This window comes from Schistocerca cancellata, chromosome 4 (assembly GCF_023864275.1).
Source record: "Schistocerca cancellata isolate TAMUIC-IGC-003103 chromosome 4, iqSchCanc2.1, whole genome shotgun sequence".
In the NCBI taxonomy this organism is placed as follows: domain Eukaryota; kingdom Metazoa; phylum Arthropoda; class Insecta; order Orthoptera; family Acrididae; genus Schistocerca; species Schistocerca cancellata.
In genome coordinates, this window is record NC_064629.1 from 605328113 (window position 1) to 605346794 (window position 18682).

General features: G+C 37.9%; 1 protein-coding gene across 1 annotated transcript in view; it reads left to right on the plus strand.

Moving 5' to 3' along the window:
• The window catches only part of LOC126184345 (potassium voltage-gated channel subfamily H member 2), an 832502-nt gene that overhangs the window by 782606 nt on the left and 31214 nt on the right, over positions 1-18682 (plus strand). The window contains exon 19 of the mRNA XM_049926724.1: positions 18315-18507. Coding sequence (XP_049782681.1) covers positions 18315-18507 — 193 coding nt within the window. The remainder of the gene's footprint in view (positions 1-18314; positions 18508-18682) is intronic.

The following is an 18682-nucleotide window of genomic DNA, read 5'->3' on the forward strand; positions in this document are numbered from 1 at the left end:
TAGTTCAAGAAAACAGCATAAGTAGCAAGAAAAATTCATACAACAGACACAGCACTAACACAAAAAGTTCACCTAAACACAAAAAAAGAATAACAGTGTTTGCAGACAGCCATGGGCGATCAGTTGCATCTAACTTAATGCATCAAAGTCATAACAATTTCGTAATCCAAGGAAATGTTATACCAGGTGCACCATTAACTTCAATACTTGAAAGCTGTAACAACTTACAAGATCTCACAATGAATGACACAGTTATAATCTGGGGTGGCACAAATGATGTAGCCAAAAACGAAGCAGACAAGGCATTAAATGCTATAACATCAGCATTAATTAAGCTTCAGCACACAAATGTAATCATAGTAGGGATACCCCATAGACATGATCTTGAAAGCTGGTCTTGTGTGAATGATGAAACCAGGCAAACAAATAGGAAAATAGCCAAAATAGTGAAATCTTTCCAAAACACTCAGTTCATAACAGTCCCTGACAACAGAGACTGGTACACTTCTCACGGACTACACCTAAATGCTAATGGCAAGGAAGAAATGGCCAGAACTATACCTGCAGCCATCTCTCCAAAAAATCAACTAAAGCCTGCAATATTACTTGAGTGGAAGGATCCAGATGGAACTGAGCAAATAATACCACAGCAAGAAAAAATTACAGTACCAGAAATCAACCACAATGTTGTCAAGAGGACAGTAATGAACAATGGAGTAGGAAGATCAGTTTGCAGGAACAGGATATTCAAAAGTCCAGAAACACATTGTGCTCCTAGAAGATCCACAAGACCAATAAAACCCAGAGTTCAAAGTGACATGTTTTTGTGGGAAAGTAAAACAACTAACAAATTCCCAGGACTGGGTAAAAACAACTGGCCAAGCCACCTTGTTAAAACAACAGAAGCTGTTGCATCAACTGCAGACTCTTCAGCATCACTTACTCAATCAAATGTGGTGGAGTATACAACTCCAGTTACTGCAACACCAGGCAGCCCGGCAACTCCTCGGACTGTACGGAGCAAGAAGGCACCTCAACAGCTACCTTGACAACTAGACAGACAGAAGCCAGGTTGGGTAGTAGATCGAGAAATGCAAGATCGCCAAAGAACAGGAACACTTTTAGTGCCTGGATCCAGAACTTATGTAAGTGAACCAACTCAGTGCATTTTAAAGGAATATAATCAGAGTGACCAGTTAAAAATACCACTAAGGCTCATGCACCTAAACATACAGTACCTTAGAAATAAGCTTAATATATTACAGGTTTTTGTAAGTGAGCAGTCACCTCATATAGTAGTGTTAACTGAGCATGAATTAAAATCTGATGAAATTATTTACTGTAAACTAGAGGGCTACTCCTTAGCAAATAGTTATTGTAGACAGCAACATAAGGGTGGTGGTGTGGCAGTTTACATTAGTGAGAATCTCGAGTACAAGAAAATAAACTATCTAGACCAGTACAACAAAGAAGGCTTGATTGAAGTGACAGGCATTGAAGTCCACACCAAAGAGTGTAGAGAGGTTATGAGAAAACATAAAGTTATTGGGATTTACCATCCACCAAAGGCTGATGTAGTTAGCTTCATAGACATATGTAGTAGAGTAGTGGGACGTTGTGGTCCCAGTGACCTAACTATACTTGGTGATCTGAATATTGAGGCAAAATCTTCCAGTTTGTGTAATATGAGGTTAATAGATACTCTTAACTCATATAATCTCATAAATGTAGTAAATAGTGATACCAGGGTAACAAAGTCCATATCTAGCAGAATTGATTACGTTATACTATGTAAACATATTAAAGACAGTGTTAGGTGCTGGAATATGGATTTTCACTACTCTGACCACAAATGCCAGCTTGTAGAGTATGTAAACACAAGCATCCCAAAAATGACAAAAGTTATCGAAAATAAAAGAATCCTAACAGAGGGTAACATCCTTGCCCTAAGAAATAAATTAGCTATAGAGGACTGGGATCTGGTTTACCAGACTGAAGGATCTGAAAACAAATGGGCCAAATTCTATGATACTATGCTAAGACACTTTGACAGATGCTGCCCTGTCAAGAAAATACAAAGAGTGTTCACCCATAACCAAAGTGCAAAAACCAACAGACTGATACTTCCAGCAAATATGGTAAAACTCAGGCAAAACATCCAGGACCTGGATGTGTTACACAAGTCAACAAACCTGCAGGTTTTTAAGGCCAAGTACAACGAAGCCAAGAAAATCTTTAAGAAAGAGCTTTCAAATCTAAGAAAACAGATATACAGCAGTGAAATAGCTCAATCAGACAATATAGCCAAGACCTCATGGAGAATTATAAATCAATTTCGCAAAGCCACACCAAAGCCAGAAACTGAAATTTTAATTATAAGTCATGAAAGAAACACAATTAAAGATCCTAATAAAGTCTGCAATGTTTTCAATAAATACTTTATATCTGCAGCTGTTAGTCCAATTAATAACACAGTTGTGAGTAGTGAGGTAAAGCTCTGCCCTTTTGAAGAGCCACCTTTTGAATTGAAACAAGTAAGTGAAAAAGAAATAGGCAGGATAATAAATAACCTAAAGAATAAGTTCTCATCTGGATGGGATGGTTTGAGTAGCATCGTGATTAAAAAATGTAATAAGGAATTAGTTAAAATAATCACCCACCTGGTAAACTGCAGTATCAGAGAACATAAATTTCCAAATGTATTGAAATGGAGCACAGTTAAACCAGTGCATAAAAAAGGATCCAAGGAAGAGGTTTCAAATTTCAGGCCCATATCATTAATACCTGTATTCAGCAAAGTATTTGAAGTTGTGCTGCTGACACAACTTAGTGACTATTTCTTGAAAAATAAGTTCGTAACAGAGACACAACACGGATTCCGAAAAGATCATAGCACTATCACAGCAATTACGGAATTTCTTCACAAAACGTATGGTGCCCTTGATCAAGGAATGCAAACAGCTGGCATATTTCTAGACCTTACTAAAGCCTTTGACTCGGTAAACCATGAGTTACTTTTAAGTAAACTTGAGTCATACAATGTAAATGCTGCATCCATGCAATTGCTGGCTACATATTTATTTAACCGCATGCAGTGTACAAAGCTGACTTACAAAATCAATAATCAGATCATTAATTTCCAGTCCAAATATGAGACAGTCACACAAGGTGTACCCCAGGGCTCAATTTTGGGCCCTTTCCTTTTCCTGGTGTACATAAATGATATAGAGCAACCTTTCAACTCCCAATTGGTAACCTATGCAGATGATACCTCACTGTTATTTCTTGGTAAACAAAATGATGAGTTAACGTTGGTAGCAACTGAGGGACTACAGCAAATAACTACTTATTTCCAAGATCGAGGTTTGAAAGTTAATATCAGTAAATCTCAGTTATTGCCATTTAAACTTACAAACTCACACCAAACCTCTATCAGTAACATAGGTGGAATTGAAGTGGTGGACACTGCAGATTTCTAGGTATTCACCTAGATGAAAATCTAAGATGGGTAAACCATATCAAATTTTTATGCAATAAAATCAGCAGTTCATTACATCTAATCAGCCAGTTATCAAAAGTAGTTCCACATCAGACATTAAAAACAATTTATTATGGAACCATTTTTGCACAGATTAATTACGGGATAGAGATATGGGGTTGTGCTGCCAACATACATATGAACAGAATATTAACCCTACAGAAAAGAGCAATCAGAATTATCTATGGATTAGGGTATAGAGATTCATGCAGGGAAATCTTTGTTCATCATAAATACCTCACAGTCTACTCACTGTATCTTTACAAATTAATTATATTTTTTGTGACACATCAAAACAAAGAAACAAAGTGTTCTGATATTCATGCCTATAATACAAGAAATAAAGACTGCTACCTATAATACAAGAAATAAAGACTGCTACTACAGACAAAGAACAAAATTAAAAACAACAGACCATAGTCCATGCATTAGTGGTCAAATATGGTACAACAGATTACCGAGCTCTATAAGGTGCCACAAAGGGAACTTATTCAAAGTGAAACTGAAACATTTCTTGATTGACAAGTGTTTATACTCTTTAAGTGAATATTAATATTAAACTAAAATAAATTATAAACTTGTAAAAAAAAATGCTATGAGTGGTGTATAAGTTCACTGTACAGTTCTCAAGTGAAACTGCAAACACACACTGAATAGGCACTTCAGAGGTAGAAACATACAGAAAGAGAGGGGGAGAGAGAGAGAGAGAGAGAGAGAGAGAGAGAGAGAGAGAGAGAGAGAGAGAGAGAGAGAGAATAATTCAGCACTAATATATTGTTCGCCTGTTCATCATATATAGTCCCTAATTATAATTTTAATCCTCCGTAAACTATATATTTACCACTACAACTTACATTACTGTTTATTTAACTTTATTTAAGATAGAAATGTGTAGATAAACTACTATTGTAGCAAGTATCATTACTTAATAGGCTTCTGCAACTGGGGCTAAGTGTGCTTTCCTCTAACATTCCTCTGAGCAAGATTTGGCACCTCAGCTACCTTATTACAACTTTCAATAAAGAAGGTACACTGATTACATAGTACAGATTATGACTGATTCCCAAATTCTTAGCCAATAGCTCTGTAAAATTCATATTAAATCATAACTCTAAGAGTTATTCCCAACAAATGTTTTTGTAGTGTGTTCTCTCTGACGGTCTTGATGTAATTTTCTTACTTTCTTATACTGTCTTCATGCTTTCATATTTTATTATATTAAACTGACACAGACAATATTCTATGTAAACAACCAGTGCTGAAAACTGTCAGTCATTTCTAAACTTTGGTAATTGTTAAAAAAAAGTTTATTTTCTATAGCTGTGGTCCAGCACAAATTTTCATCTGTTACCATTGAGTTATTTCAATACCTCATTGCAGAAAAGTCAGAAAGTTCTTTCTTCAAAAACATTTTAATTTGAACGAGGAATAATAAATTGTATTTGATTATGTTTACTGTGCTTAATGAAATATTAAACTGTTTACAATAAACTTTAAAAAAATGATTAACAACAATACAATGAAACAAATTTTACATCGGGCTTTTTATGAGTAGAGTATGAAGAAGTAAGCAATTTGTATATTGGACAATACCTTCAGTGATTTCATAAAGTTCCTACTGCGAATGATCAGAAGATGATGTGAGATGAGAGACTAAGCCATACGCAATGTATGGAAAAAATCTGTTTATTCTATTTTTTAGCATAAGTGATTGTTCATTCAATAAGTAAACCCAATTTTGAATACACACATAAAAAAAAGTTTTGCTTCACCCCAGTTCCCAGAACTCCTTAAGATAGACATCGACTGTGGATATTGTATCACAGACACAATCCCTTTGACTGATCAGAGATGTCACTAAACCTGCCCAAAGATGTAAACAACCATGCATAAGCAGCACCTATTAGACAGAGGGGTCCAACAGCCAATCAGTTCCAGCCATTTCGTCAGGAAGGAGGTACACAGCTCGTGTTGTTTGTAGTTCAACCATGTCTAGACGGTCAGTACGGCAGTTCAATTACATCCGCATTGTTACTTTGTGCCAGGAAGGGCTCTCAACAAGGGAAATGTCCAGGCATCTCGGAGTGAACCAAAGCGATGTTCTTTGGACATGGAGGAGATACATAGAGACAGGAACTGTTGATGACATGCCTCGCTTAGGCTGCCCCAGGGCTACTACTGCAGTGGATGACCACTACCTATGGATTATGGCTCAGAGGAACTCTGACAGCAACACCACTATGTTGAATAATGCTTATCGTGCAGCCACAGGATGTCATGTTACGACTCAAACTATGCACAATAGGCTGCATGACGCGCAACTTCACTCCCGAAGTCCATGGCGAGATCCATCTTTGGAACCATAACACCATGCAGCATGGTACAGATGGGCCCAACAACATGGTGAATGGACCGCTCAGGATTGGCATCATGTTCTCTTCACTGATGAGTGTTGCATATGCCTTCAACCAGACAATCACCGGAGATGTGTTTGGAGGCAACCTGGTCAGGCCGAACGCCTTAGACACACTGTCCAGTGAGTGAAACAAGGTGGAGGGAGGTTCCCTGCTGTTTTGGGGGGCGCATTATGTGGGGCTGACATACACCACTCGTGGTCATGGAAGGCGCCGTAATGGCTGTACGATATGTGAATGCCATCCTCCGACCGATAGTGCAACCACATTGGCAGCATATTGGCGAGACATTCGTCTTCACAGACAACAATTCATGTCCCCATCATGCACATCTTGTAAATGACATCCTTCAGGATAATGACGTCACTCGACTAGAGTGGCCAGCATTTTCTCCCAACATAAACCCTATCAAACATGCCTGGGATAGATTGAAAAGTGATCCACCAACCACTCTGACAGATCTACGCTGAATTGCCATTGAGGAGAGGGAAAATCTGGTCAGTGCCTTGATGAACTTGTGGATGGTATGCCACAACAAATACAGGCATACATCAGTGCAAGAGGACGTGCTACTGGGTACCAGTGTGTACAGCAATCTGGACTACCACCTATGAAGGTCTCACTGTATGGTGGTACAAAATGCAATGTGTGGTTTTCATGGACAATAAACAGGGCAGAAACGATGTTTATGTTGATCTCTATACCAATTTTCTGTACAGGTTCCGGAACTCTCAGAACCAAAGTGATGTAAAACTTTTTTTAATGTGTGTATTTCATTAAAATGTGAAGCACATAAAAGTTTCAGCACACTACAAAATACAAGATTTTACTTTGACCATCTGTAGCAGTGTAATTATTAAAGTTTATGAGTTAACAAACACACTATTAAGCTGTTGTTAATGACCATGGTAATTCAAAGACTGTCATATGAAAGTATCACATACAGTTCAAAATGCATGTTTCAGTTTGCTTGTAAGTTCTAATTATATAATTTTTATGTTACCGGGACTATTATACATACCCATGTGAAAGAAACATTTGTCTGTAACTGATGACTGTCACTGATTATCAGCTAGGTGTCATAGTTTCTGTGTAAATTTTATTACCATTTTTATTCATGATACACTCAACTTAACAGCAGATAAATAGCATTTGCCACTTTGAAACCGCTGGGAACCTCAATGTTTATGATAAACAGATATCAGTCCACTGCTTTTGAGTATAAGAGTGCATTATGTTGGACATCAAAAGTGTTATATTGTCCATATATAAGCACCTATGCTGAGGTATCTACCACAGCACTGCATCAGACCTGTTCAGGTTATACACCCCTTACTGGAAATGGCTTGTAATGGGCTGCATAGGTATGTTGCAGCCCATCGATGGTCGCACCCGGGAATTCAGTTGGCAGAGCTAAAACTGATACATACCATGCCGTATTTTGTCATGAGGCTGAGCAAGTTCAGTAGTATAGCATTACTTTATTCACATTACTTATAGTACTTCGATGGGTGCAGTGTAGTGTCAGAATGCCACCCACAGTGTTGTTCCATGAGTCCAGCCGGCTCAGCAACTCCTGGTATACTGATGCCGCTGCTCCGTCATCAAGGCCACTCAGCTGGAAGTCGGCTGCGCTCTGCCTAGTTGCTGCCCACTGATGCGTCACGTCTCGCACCACGTAGCTCCCTGCGATTCCGGGGACTGCTACAGTCCCTGGTCCTTGCTGCCTTCCATCCCATTTGGCCTGCTCTGTCCAACCATGGGACGAAGAAGGATGTACTGGTCACCCATGGCCCTCGGCTGCTGCTGCTCCCAGGACAGGACCAAACTCGAACACGCGCCCTCCTGGATGCGGTGCCGCAACTTGCCACTAGTGGTGCTTGTCGGATGGCAACACCCACCGTTGTCTCCAGTGCTGCTGCAGCACTGCCACACCTCCCGCAGCATACGCCTTGCACAGACCCTGGTGCGCCAGGTGGGAAGCGAACGTGGTCCGTCCTGGACCCACTGAAGACCACTGTCACTGCCCTCCTTCAGGCAGACTGTGCAATCTCCAAGTACCCAGCTGCCATTCTGTCCCACCCCAGTGTTGTGTCCCCATATGTGGAATACAGTGCGAACAAGTACATAGAAACAAAGTACAGGTTTACACAGAATATTTACAACATCGTTGCCAGACTGGCCCCTATAAGCATAGACCAGCACAGGTCCGACCCGATTCTCGACTGACCTGGCACCCCCTCAAGCTAAAAGTGCCCGACTATTTATACTGCTTTTCCCCTTGCTTCTGATGTAGAGTCAGAGAGAGACAGAAACTATGGCAAGGGTAAATTTCCATATGTCAGCCACTCCTGGCTCTGGTCTACTGCCTTGCCTCATACATCGCAATTACTTAAAGCAACGCTGCAGTTCCCTGCCTCACTGTTACTTTACTCCAAACAAATTGTATGTGCAATACGTCGCTGCAGCTCCACATCATGTTTACCCTGTCTGGCCTACTGGCTGCCGACTATTACCACACACTGCCAGCGGCCCCAGACTTCATCACCCAACTGTGCCTTTACTGAAGTTTAACAAAATTCCCCTTTCCTACTACTAATATGAGTGCAGCAGGTAGTTGGTCATGCCTATAATGAAATGCTGGAGCTTGTAACTTGGGCATTCTCCACTGTCTTCAAAACAGATAGGAGGCAATATTTTAACCCAATAAAATAAGTGACCCATTTTGAATTTCTACTTCTGTTTTGGCTCTGGCTCCTCTATTATCAACAAATGCATGCATGTGTGGAATTTGGTTTGTCAGATCGTGGAAGCTCCAAAGATAATCTTATAGCTGAGTCTCTTAGAAAAATAGCACATGGGCAAAGACTGATAAAACGAGACATGTTCAGTGGACTAGGGAGAGTGAAGCTCTTATCTGAAATTTAGAAGAGACATTGCAAATCATTATTCAGTGTCTGCAATGTAGGCAATAGCAAACAGTTGCAGGAAATAGCACAATGCTACAACACTGGACTTGTGACTAGGAATACCTATGCTGCCCATTACAAGCCGTTTCCAGTAAGGGGTGTATAACCTGAACAGGTCTGATGCAGTGCTGTGGTAGATACCTCAACATAGGTGCTTATATATGGACAATATAACACTTTTGATGTCCAACATAATGCACCCTTATACTCAAAAGCAGTGGACTGATATCTGTTGATCATAAACATTGAGGTTCCCAGCGGTTTGAAAGTGGCAAATGCTATTTATCTGCCATTAAGTTGAGTGTATCATGACTAACAATGGTAATAAAATTTACACAGAAACTATGACACCTAGCTGATAATCAGTGACAGTCATCAGTTACAGACAAATGTTTCTTTGACATGGTTATGTATATCAGTCCCGGTAACATAAAAATTATATAATTAGAATTTACAAGCAAACTGAAACATGCATTTTGAACTGTATGTGATACTTTCATATGATAGTCTTTGAATTACCATGGTCAATAACAACAGCTTAACAGTTTGTTTGTTTACTCATAGACTTTAATAATTACATCACTGCCTGATTCTCAAAATTTAGGTTTTCAATCATTTTCTCAAATATCTTCCAGCAAATACCACTATGCTTCCCTCGATAATGGCGTGGCAATTTCCTTCTCTACTGTTCTTTAGTGGAGCCAGTACTTTATCTCCAGTGACCTCATTCTTGATTAACTGTTAAATTTAACCCTTTTATCCATTCAGTTCTCCTGACACTGTTGAGTAAACACATGTTTGACTGAGCTTGGTAAGTTGGGATGCATTGTATAGAGGAGGCAGCTACTCATGCAGCAAAGAACAAGTAATGAGTATATAGTCTTCTTACTTTAAGCAACTTGCCGTGGAGATCCAATCTGCATTCCTTCATGGAGAGTTCATTCCATCTTGAAAACAGTAGTAAAAAATTGGTCTTATTGTTTAAGACTGAATACAAACAGTGAAAACATGACCTGTACGTTATTAAAAAAAATAACTAAATAAACTTCAGGGTACATTTTCAGATTTAGTCTTGGTTATCAGTAGCAATATAAGTAGTAATAATTAGGAAAGTAAATCCAGGTTGAGCCACATTTAAGTGGCGGTAAACTCATCAGCACTGAGTAGACTATTTAGTGCAAACGCTGATTGACCTCCAAGGTAAGCTGTGCAGTTGTCGAGAGGGACTTTCAGGCCATCAGTGTTTTGTTCAAACTTGGGCAAAAGAATCTGAATGAACAAGCAAAAATTTCTATATTGTTTTACTGTGCTACATGTGTCGCCATTAGATTCATTGGCAGCATAATAAGATTTGGGCTTTACTACATAAAGTATTTTAAGATGGAACCAAACATTAATTTAGATCCTGGAAAAGTAAATCTTTGGCTAAGATTTGTGTGAAGTAGTTTTTAGAAAATACAGTGTGAAAATGGTGCCCTGAAAACTGCAGTGTGACTCATTTTGGAATAGTTTTGCTCTGTCTTTGGTTTGTTAGGAAGGTATTAGTTTGTTCATTGGGTCTTCTGCTTGATATATCAAAACAAAAAGTACCTCAGTTCACAGGCTATTAAATTAATTATACTGTAATGATAAGTGATAAGTATGTATCATTGGTAAAGTGTTAGACTGCAGATCCAAAGGTCTCAGCTACAATTCTTAGTATGTCCCAGGGTTGTTATCTGTCATGTTTCCCTTCTTTCACCTTTGCCAATGTTTGTTAATGGAATATTCTGAGTTTTACCATAGTTCAGAATTCATGTTAAACTGTACTTCCCCCTATAACTGACTTGGTACATCACTTCAAAGGCCAGAGGGTGACAATGGCATGCCAACTCTAACAGGTTCATGCATAGTAAAGCACTGTGGTGTTCAAACCAACCTTCAGGTTGATTACAGCTTTACATTTTTTATGTGTGCATGCTGGCCATTTACAATTAATTTTACATAGTACTATCACTACTAGTTTTTCTTCTTCTTCCCCTTCTTCTTTTTCTAACTCATTTTCCTTATGTTTTCAATCATTGGGGTAACCTCACTGGATGCATTTCTTTCATTCCACTCTATTATTGCAAAATCTCTTCATTTGCATCATTGCTTATCCATGCATTTGTCCCAATTTCTCGACCATATTCTCCCATGTGATGTGAGGTCTTCCTCATCCAGCTCCTTCCTGCACACGTGTTTAAAATACATTTTTACCTTTTCTTTCCTGTCCCATTCTCTTAACAAGCCCATAACACCTCAACTGACAGTTCTTGACCACCACACTCATTGCTGTCTTTGAAGAAGTATGTTCTGTTGCCAGATTCGTTCATTTCTAACTCAGTCTATTCTAGTATTTCCCATTGCTTTCCTCGTAAACATCATTTCTGCAACAGTAATTCTACATAAGTGTTTCTCTTGTTGTGTCAGACTCTCTATACCATATGCTGTAATTGATGCCATAATTGCACTGTAAATTTCAGTGGCAGCTTCTGCAAAATGTAACCAATGTGCTACAATATTAAAGATATAAACAGATTGTGTTTTATAACTTTTACGCGTGTTCACACCAGATGTCCTTGTCTGTCTGACCCAGAGTATAGTAAATTTCCAAATTGGGATTTATGTGCAGTTAAAATTAAAAGTGGACTATTTTTCAATATTAATTCACACTTCAGTGTGCTGATCACTACAAAAGATACTTGTCTCAATGTTTGTGAACTTGTGTTCTCTCTCTCCTCATTTTAGTTCTACATAAGTGAGGTGCTAGAGTGTAATATTTTAAATTTACCATCTCTAATGCTGTGGTTATTGTGGTACTCTGATGGGCACAGTGTGATTATCTTTTCAGAGCTCTCCTAATTTTCCAAACAGACAATAAGCTCTTCTACCTTATTACCCAGTTCTCTAATATCCTAATGAAATAAACTGACCTTACTTTTCTGGGCATTCTTAAGCATTTTTGGGGCTCTTCTGTTATTTTTTTTAACAATCTGCTTGACTCCTGATTCTAGCATAAAAAAGGATTCTCTCTGACACCAGTAACTGCAGGGTTCTTGCTCTGTGTGATGTGGGGCCCCAAACATTTTCTGGAAGAAGCTCAGCCAACCTATCTTCCCCTCTCTTATTCAGGTGTAGACCGTGTCTAGTATATCCCCATCTCTCAATTGTGGCAACAGACACTGCACATCATATGATATTTCATTTCAGTCAGCAGCAGCCTGCACAACTCGGTGTTCACATGGCTCACAGCAGTGTTAATCCAGTGCTGGTCATGGCGCTGTAGGTCCTCCACAAAACTCACACTTGTGTGCATGGTTGCTACTCCTGCTGCTGTAGAATCATGCTACATCTACATCCATACTATGCAAACCAGTGTGAAGTCCATGGTAGAGTGTGTTACCATTGTATCAAATATTGGTGATTTCTTCTCATTTCATTCACATATTTTAAAGTTTAAATAAGTTTTTTTTTTTCAATTGATTGCCAGTTGATGCTTTTCAGCATTTTCATGACATGACTGTAAGAGTCAAACAAGCTTGTGACCGTTCATGGAGCCCTTCTTTGTTTACAATTAATATCCCCCATTAGTTCTGTTTGGTATGAGTCCTATGTAGTTGAGCAATAGTCTAGGGTGGGCCATGAGTCTTTTAGAAACAATCTTCATAGTTGACTGACCACATTTTTCTAGCATCCCCAATGATAGCCTGCCAGCTGCTACGTATAATTGATTCTCAGACATTATTTTTTTATAGATAACTGCATCATCTGCTAAAAATTTGTCATTACTATTAATATTGTCCATTTAGTCATTTAGAGACAACACAACAACAGAAATGGTAATGGTCTGAACATACTCCTCTGGGATACATTTGAATCTAATTCTAAATCTATCGATGTCTATCAATCCAAGACAGTGCTCTGCATCCTTGTTATAAAGATATCTTTCATCCAGTCACATTTTTTGTTTCGTACCCTAATTCTTACTAACATAAAACACTGTATTTTTCTTTTACAAATTACCTCAATGTCTGTAGTGATACCAGGTCTCTTAATCCTCTCTCTAATTAGTTTACTGATAAAGTTATTTTCAAGTAGCTACTAAAGTATATAATAGATTCTGTTAAATTTAACAATGGCTCTTTTTTAATATTCATGCTCTATAAATTTCCTGCCAGTTTGTAAATTGTAAATTATTTTTTAAAATATTTTATCTTAATTCTGTTTCCAGGTTACCAGTGTTGTGTCCCTGTACTTTAAGGCAGTAGATTGCTTATAGCACTACCAGTTATTTGCTTTCTTGTAGTTTCCATTGCCAAGACATTATCAAGATAGAGCTTACTAACTTATAGCACAGGAATTAGAAAATTAATAATTAAAAGCTCATTGTGCAGTCCAAGTAATATTTCTCTATTACTTCTCCTCTCAGAATCTATTCAAAAATCTATGTTGGAACTGCCACACATCATTAACCATTTCTTTCTTATCTGGCAGAAAGCACCACAACTAATCAAGGTGACTAATAAAGAGCTCAAAGTAAGGATCTACATTTATATTCCACAAGCTATGGTACAGTGCATACTGGAGGGTACTCATAGCAGTACTGATTTTTTGTTGTATCCCACTAATATCTATATGCCCTTGTAACTGCACTAATCTCTCTTCTCTGGGTCTCACAATCTTTATGAGATATATGATGGTGGTAGCATAATAGTTGCATAGTCTTTTTTGGATACCAGTCTCTAACTTTATCCAACAGGGGTTTCTTCCTTGGATTTGCATTTAAATTGCCTGAGCATCTCTTCACTCCTTCATATGGGTTGTAGCACCATGTTATCCTGTTGCATGTATATGAATTCCTTCAGTGTTTGTCATGTGTACTTGATAAGGCTGTAAATTAACAATACAATAGTGTGGAATTGGTTGCACTAGTATCCTGTACAAAATTTCTTTTAAAGATGTACTGTACTTTTCCAATAGCATTCTAACAGATCTGGGTCTTCCATTTGCCTTTTAAAATATTGATTTTCATGGTCATCTCATTTCATTTCACTTTTTGGTATTGCCCATAAATACCTACAAAATGTGGCAGTATCAAGATGTGCACTCTTACTCTTATAATCTGGTACTACTGAGGGCTTTCTCTTTGTTATAGCTATTATATTATATATTCCAAAATTTAAAGAGAGCTACCATCCATTATATCAAGTGGAAAATTTGTTCAAGTCTTTCTGCATTTCCTTACAGTTGTCCAATGATGATACTTTCATGTAGACAAGTGTATCATCAGTGAATAATCATATAGTGCTGCTGCTGATATTATCTGGTATATCATTTATATACACGAAAAAAAAAAAAACACCACAAAGGAATTGTCTGAATGGGGCAGAAATAAGTGGATTTACTGATGTACGTGTACAGACAAATAAATGATCACAATTTCAGAAAAACTGGATGATTTATTCAAGAGAAAGAGCTTCACAAATTTTACAAGTCAATAATGTGTTGGTCCACCTCTGACCCTTATGTAAGCAGTTATTTTGCTTGACATATGTTGATAGAGTTGTTGGATGTTGTTGTGAGGGATATCATGCCAAATTCTGTCCAGTTTGCATGTTAGATCATCAAAATGCCAAGCTTGTTGGAAAACTCTGTCCATAATGGAAAACGTGCTGGACATAGTAGGGTTTGATAAACATGAAGACAAAAAAACTCTCACCATGTGCAGACAGACATTATCTTGCTGAAATGTAAGCCCAGGATGGCTTGCCATGAAGGGCAACAAAATGGGGCATAAAATATCGTATGTGTACTGCTGTACTGTAAGGGTGCCATAGATGATAACCAAAAGGATGCTACTTTGATCATAAATGGCACCCCAGACTGTCACTCCTGGTTATTGGGCCATATGGTAGGCATCAGTCAGGTTGGTATCCCACTGCTGTCCAGGGCATCTCGAGACAAGTCTTCCCTGGTCATTGGGACTCAATTCGAAGCATAACTCATCATTGAAGACAATTATACTCCAGTCAATGAGATTCCAGGCAGGAGACAAGTTTGGAGATGCCTCAGAGAGCTATGGGATACCAAGCTGACTGTCACCCATCAAATGCTCTGATAACCAGGAGTCATGGTGTTGGGTGCCATTTGTTATCATGGCATAGCTTCTTTGGTTGACATCCATGGCACTCTTACAGCACAGTGGTATGTAGACAATATTCTTTGCCCCATTTTGTTGCCCTTCATGGCAAGCCATCCTGGGCTTACATTTCATGAAGATAATGCCTGCCCACACATGGGGAGAGCTACTCCTGGTTGTCTTCATACCTACCAAACCCTACCTAGGTCAGCAATGTCACCATATCTCTGCCGAATTAACAATGTTTGTAGGACCATGGGCAGAGCCCTCCAACCAGATTGGGATTTTGAAGATCTAATGTGCCAGTTGGACAGAATTAGGCATGATATCACTCAGGAGCAAATCCAACTACTCTATTAATAAATGCCAAGAAAAATAACTGCTTTCATAAGGGCCAGAGGTGCAGAAACATGATTATCTTGCTCAGTTTGTGAACGTCTTTTTCTTTAATGAATCATCCGTTGTTTCTGAAGTTGTAATCATTTATTTGTCTGTACATGTACATCATATCTATCCATTTCCATCCCATTCAGATTATTCCTTAATGAGACATAATTTTTTTGGTTTAGAGTGTGCCTTGAAAACATTATGGAACATGTGATGTTATTGTCATTTTTGTATAACTTTTGCTGACCAGCAGAGCATACTGGGTTCTATTAGACAAATATTCATTGACCCAGCTTGTATCTGTGAAGATATTCAATATGACGGTGTCTTGGTTATCAGTCAGTGATACGATACAGAGTGAAATGCCTTTCAAAAATCTAGAAAGATAGAATCTACCTGTTCATATCCATCTGTTGTTGGCAAGATGTTGTGTAAGAACAAAGCAGTCTGTGTGTAACATAAGGGCTTTTTCCTGAATCTGTGCTGAGTGTTCACCAAAAGACATCTCATTTCTCATCTTTGCTTTCCCATTTTGGACTTCCTGTAAGTCTCATTTTTTCCTGGTACCTTTTCTTCATTTTTACATTTTGTCCTTTCCTCATTTGAATTCAGTGTTTGGTCTGTTATGCAAGGATTTCTACTAGATCTTGTCTTATGCCTATTTTATCCTCTGTTGCCTTTTATTAGTATTTTATCTCACAATGTTGCTCAAATGTCTTCTTTCAGCCAACCATTGAATAAAGTTATGGTCCCATCTCCTTAATTTCATGCTGGCCTAAAATTTCTTCAGTTTTAATTTGCAGTTCATAACCATTAAATTATGGCTAGAGTTGGTATCTGTCCCAGGGAATATTTTGCAGTTTAAAATCTGGTTTCAAAAGTCACTGTCTTACAATTATATAACTGATCTGAAACCTTCCAATGTCTCCAGGTCTCTTCCATGTACAAAATCTTCTATTCTGATTCTTATACATAGTGTTAGCAATAATAAAATTGTGCTCTGTGCAAAATTCTATCAGGCTGCTTCTACTGACATTCATTTCTCCCAGTCTACATTGCCCTACTAGCTTTCTTTCTCTCCCTTTTCGTATTATTGAACTCCAGTTTCATTCCAGTTAAATTTTTTCTCTCTTAATGGACTGAAAAATTTCTTTTAACTCATCATACAATATTTTTCTCTTCACCATTTGCTGAGCTAATAGGTATATATAATCTTCTACTACTTTTGTGGGTGTTGGCTTTGTGTCTAACATGGCTATGATACTGCTTTCACCTTGCTGTTCATTGTTGCTTACCTGCATTCTCCTTTTATTATTCATTATCAGACATATTCCTGCATTACACTTATTTGATTTTCTGTTGATAACCCTGTATGCACTTAGCTAGAAGTGCTACTAAACCGGTGGAGCCATACATTCTCAGAAAATATAATGAATGTAGTATAGTGTTGCTTTCAGCCATTTGCAGTATGATCATAGCACTCTCATATTGGTTAATGTTACAAAGTGAGAGCAGTCAGTTATCTAGACTATTGACCTGGCAAGTACTGAAAAGACCACTGTTCATCTTCAGGAACTATATGTTGGTATGGTTTCTCAACTGATATCCTTCCAGTGTGGTTACACCTAACATATAGCTATCTATATCATTTTGAAACACAAGCCACCCTGCTGCAATAGGTTTTGCAGCTCTAATAATATGATAGTTGTATACTTTTGTGTGTCTTGCTTGTTATCAGTTATGTAATTATATTACTCATGATTATTTAAGATTTGTGTTTGATATTTCTGAACTAATAGAATAATGGTTAGACCAGTTTATTTATTTACTTATGCAGTTCATCTCTGGTAATAAAAGCCTGAACGTTTAGCTGCAAAACTATGTGCTTGAACTTGTCTGTCAGTCCTGCTGAATCAATTCCTGTCCCAGTGCCTGATATAAATTAATTTTTGTTTCACATAATATAATTCTGCATACTTCATGTGTACTATTGATGATAAAAGTTTTAAAACACTGTTGAAAGACTAGTTGTGATTTATGCAGAATATTTTATTGTGCAACTCATTGATTTAGGAAGTGACACTTTGGATCATAATTGCTATTCACAAGATAACTATAGCATGTAAATAACTTGAAGAAGTATACACATAATTATTAAAATAATTTTAACAAAAGCTACAGTGTTAGTCTTCTGTATGTATATCCAGAAAAATATCTGATTGATGATGTTAGAAGACAATTTTTCATGATTTTATGAAAAGTAAAACACGAAATTTCCTGTTGAATGAGGTAGAGTTTCATATACAGAAATCTGATAAGTGCAGTTATTTTTACTTGCCATGTCATTGCACAGTAACTTAAAACACGTTTAACAAAAATCTTGTTCTGTCTCTGCTCTGATACTGCGTAATTCACTGTATGTACATTTTGGCAATCATAAGTCAACATATTTTGCTGGTGCTGCCAGTAGCAGAGAAAATTGACGCTAATTGGACAATATTCATTTGTCTTGAAGTGCTGGCAGTATTTTCATGTGTGTCACTTCTGCTTTCGTATAAGCACAATGCATGGGTAATGGTGGCAGCACTGTGCGAAGAAGTTGGTGCTGCCTCCCCTTCATCTCCCCTCTCCCCTCGGCAGTTATAATGTGAGGACAAGGCACACCTCCTACTGTTTCCAATAGGCACCATGTAAATCATCTTATCATGGCCAAACAGTAAAGTAAAATCATTTCAGGAAATGAACTGCTGCAAAATTCTCATAATATAAAATGAAATTATTATGCTTGACCATTGTCCAGAGTTTGCAAATAACTCTCTGAAATATTGTGAAAATTATGTTTTCAGGCCAACACCAATGGAAGATTTCCGGCATGCTGCCACTGGCAGTAACAGTATGGATTTACAACACCAGTCACACTCTCACCACTCCGTCCCACAGCAAGTGACTCCTGAACTTACCTCCAGGCATCCACATTACAAGCATTCAGCATCACGCATTCCACAACGCAGTCAGTCACAACCAGTAGATCTTATGCAGGTCAGTTACTGTGCTTTTTACATATGACATGTGATTCAGAAAAACATATTTTGTTATTGTTATAATTCTGAGTAAAATTGTATTGTTTTTTTATATTGTTTTTAAACCTATTTAACAATGGTATGAGGAAATACCACATAAATAGTGAAATGCCTATAAACTGATAATACAAAGG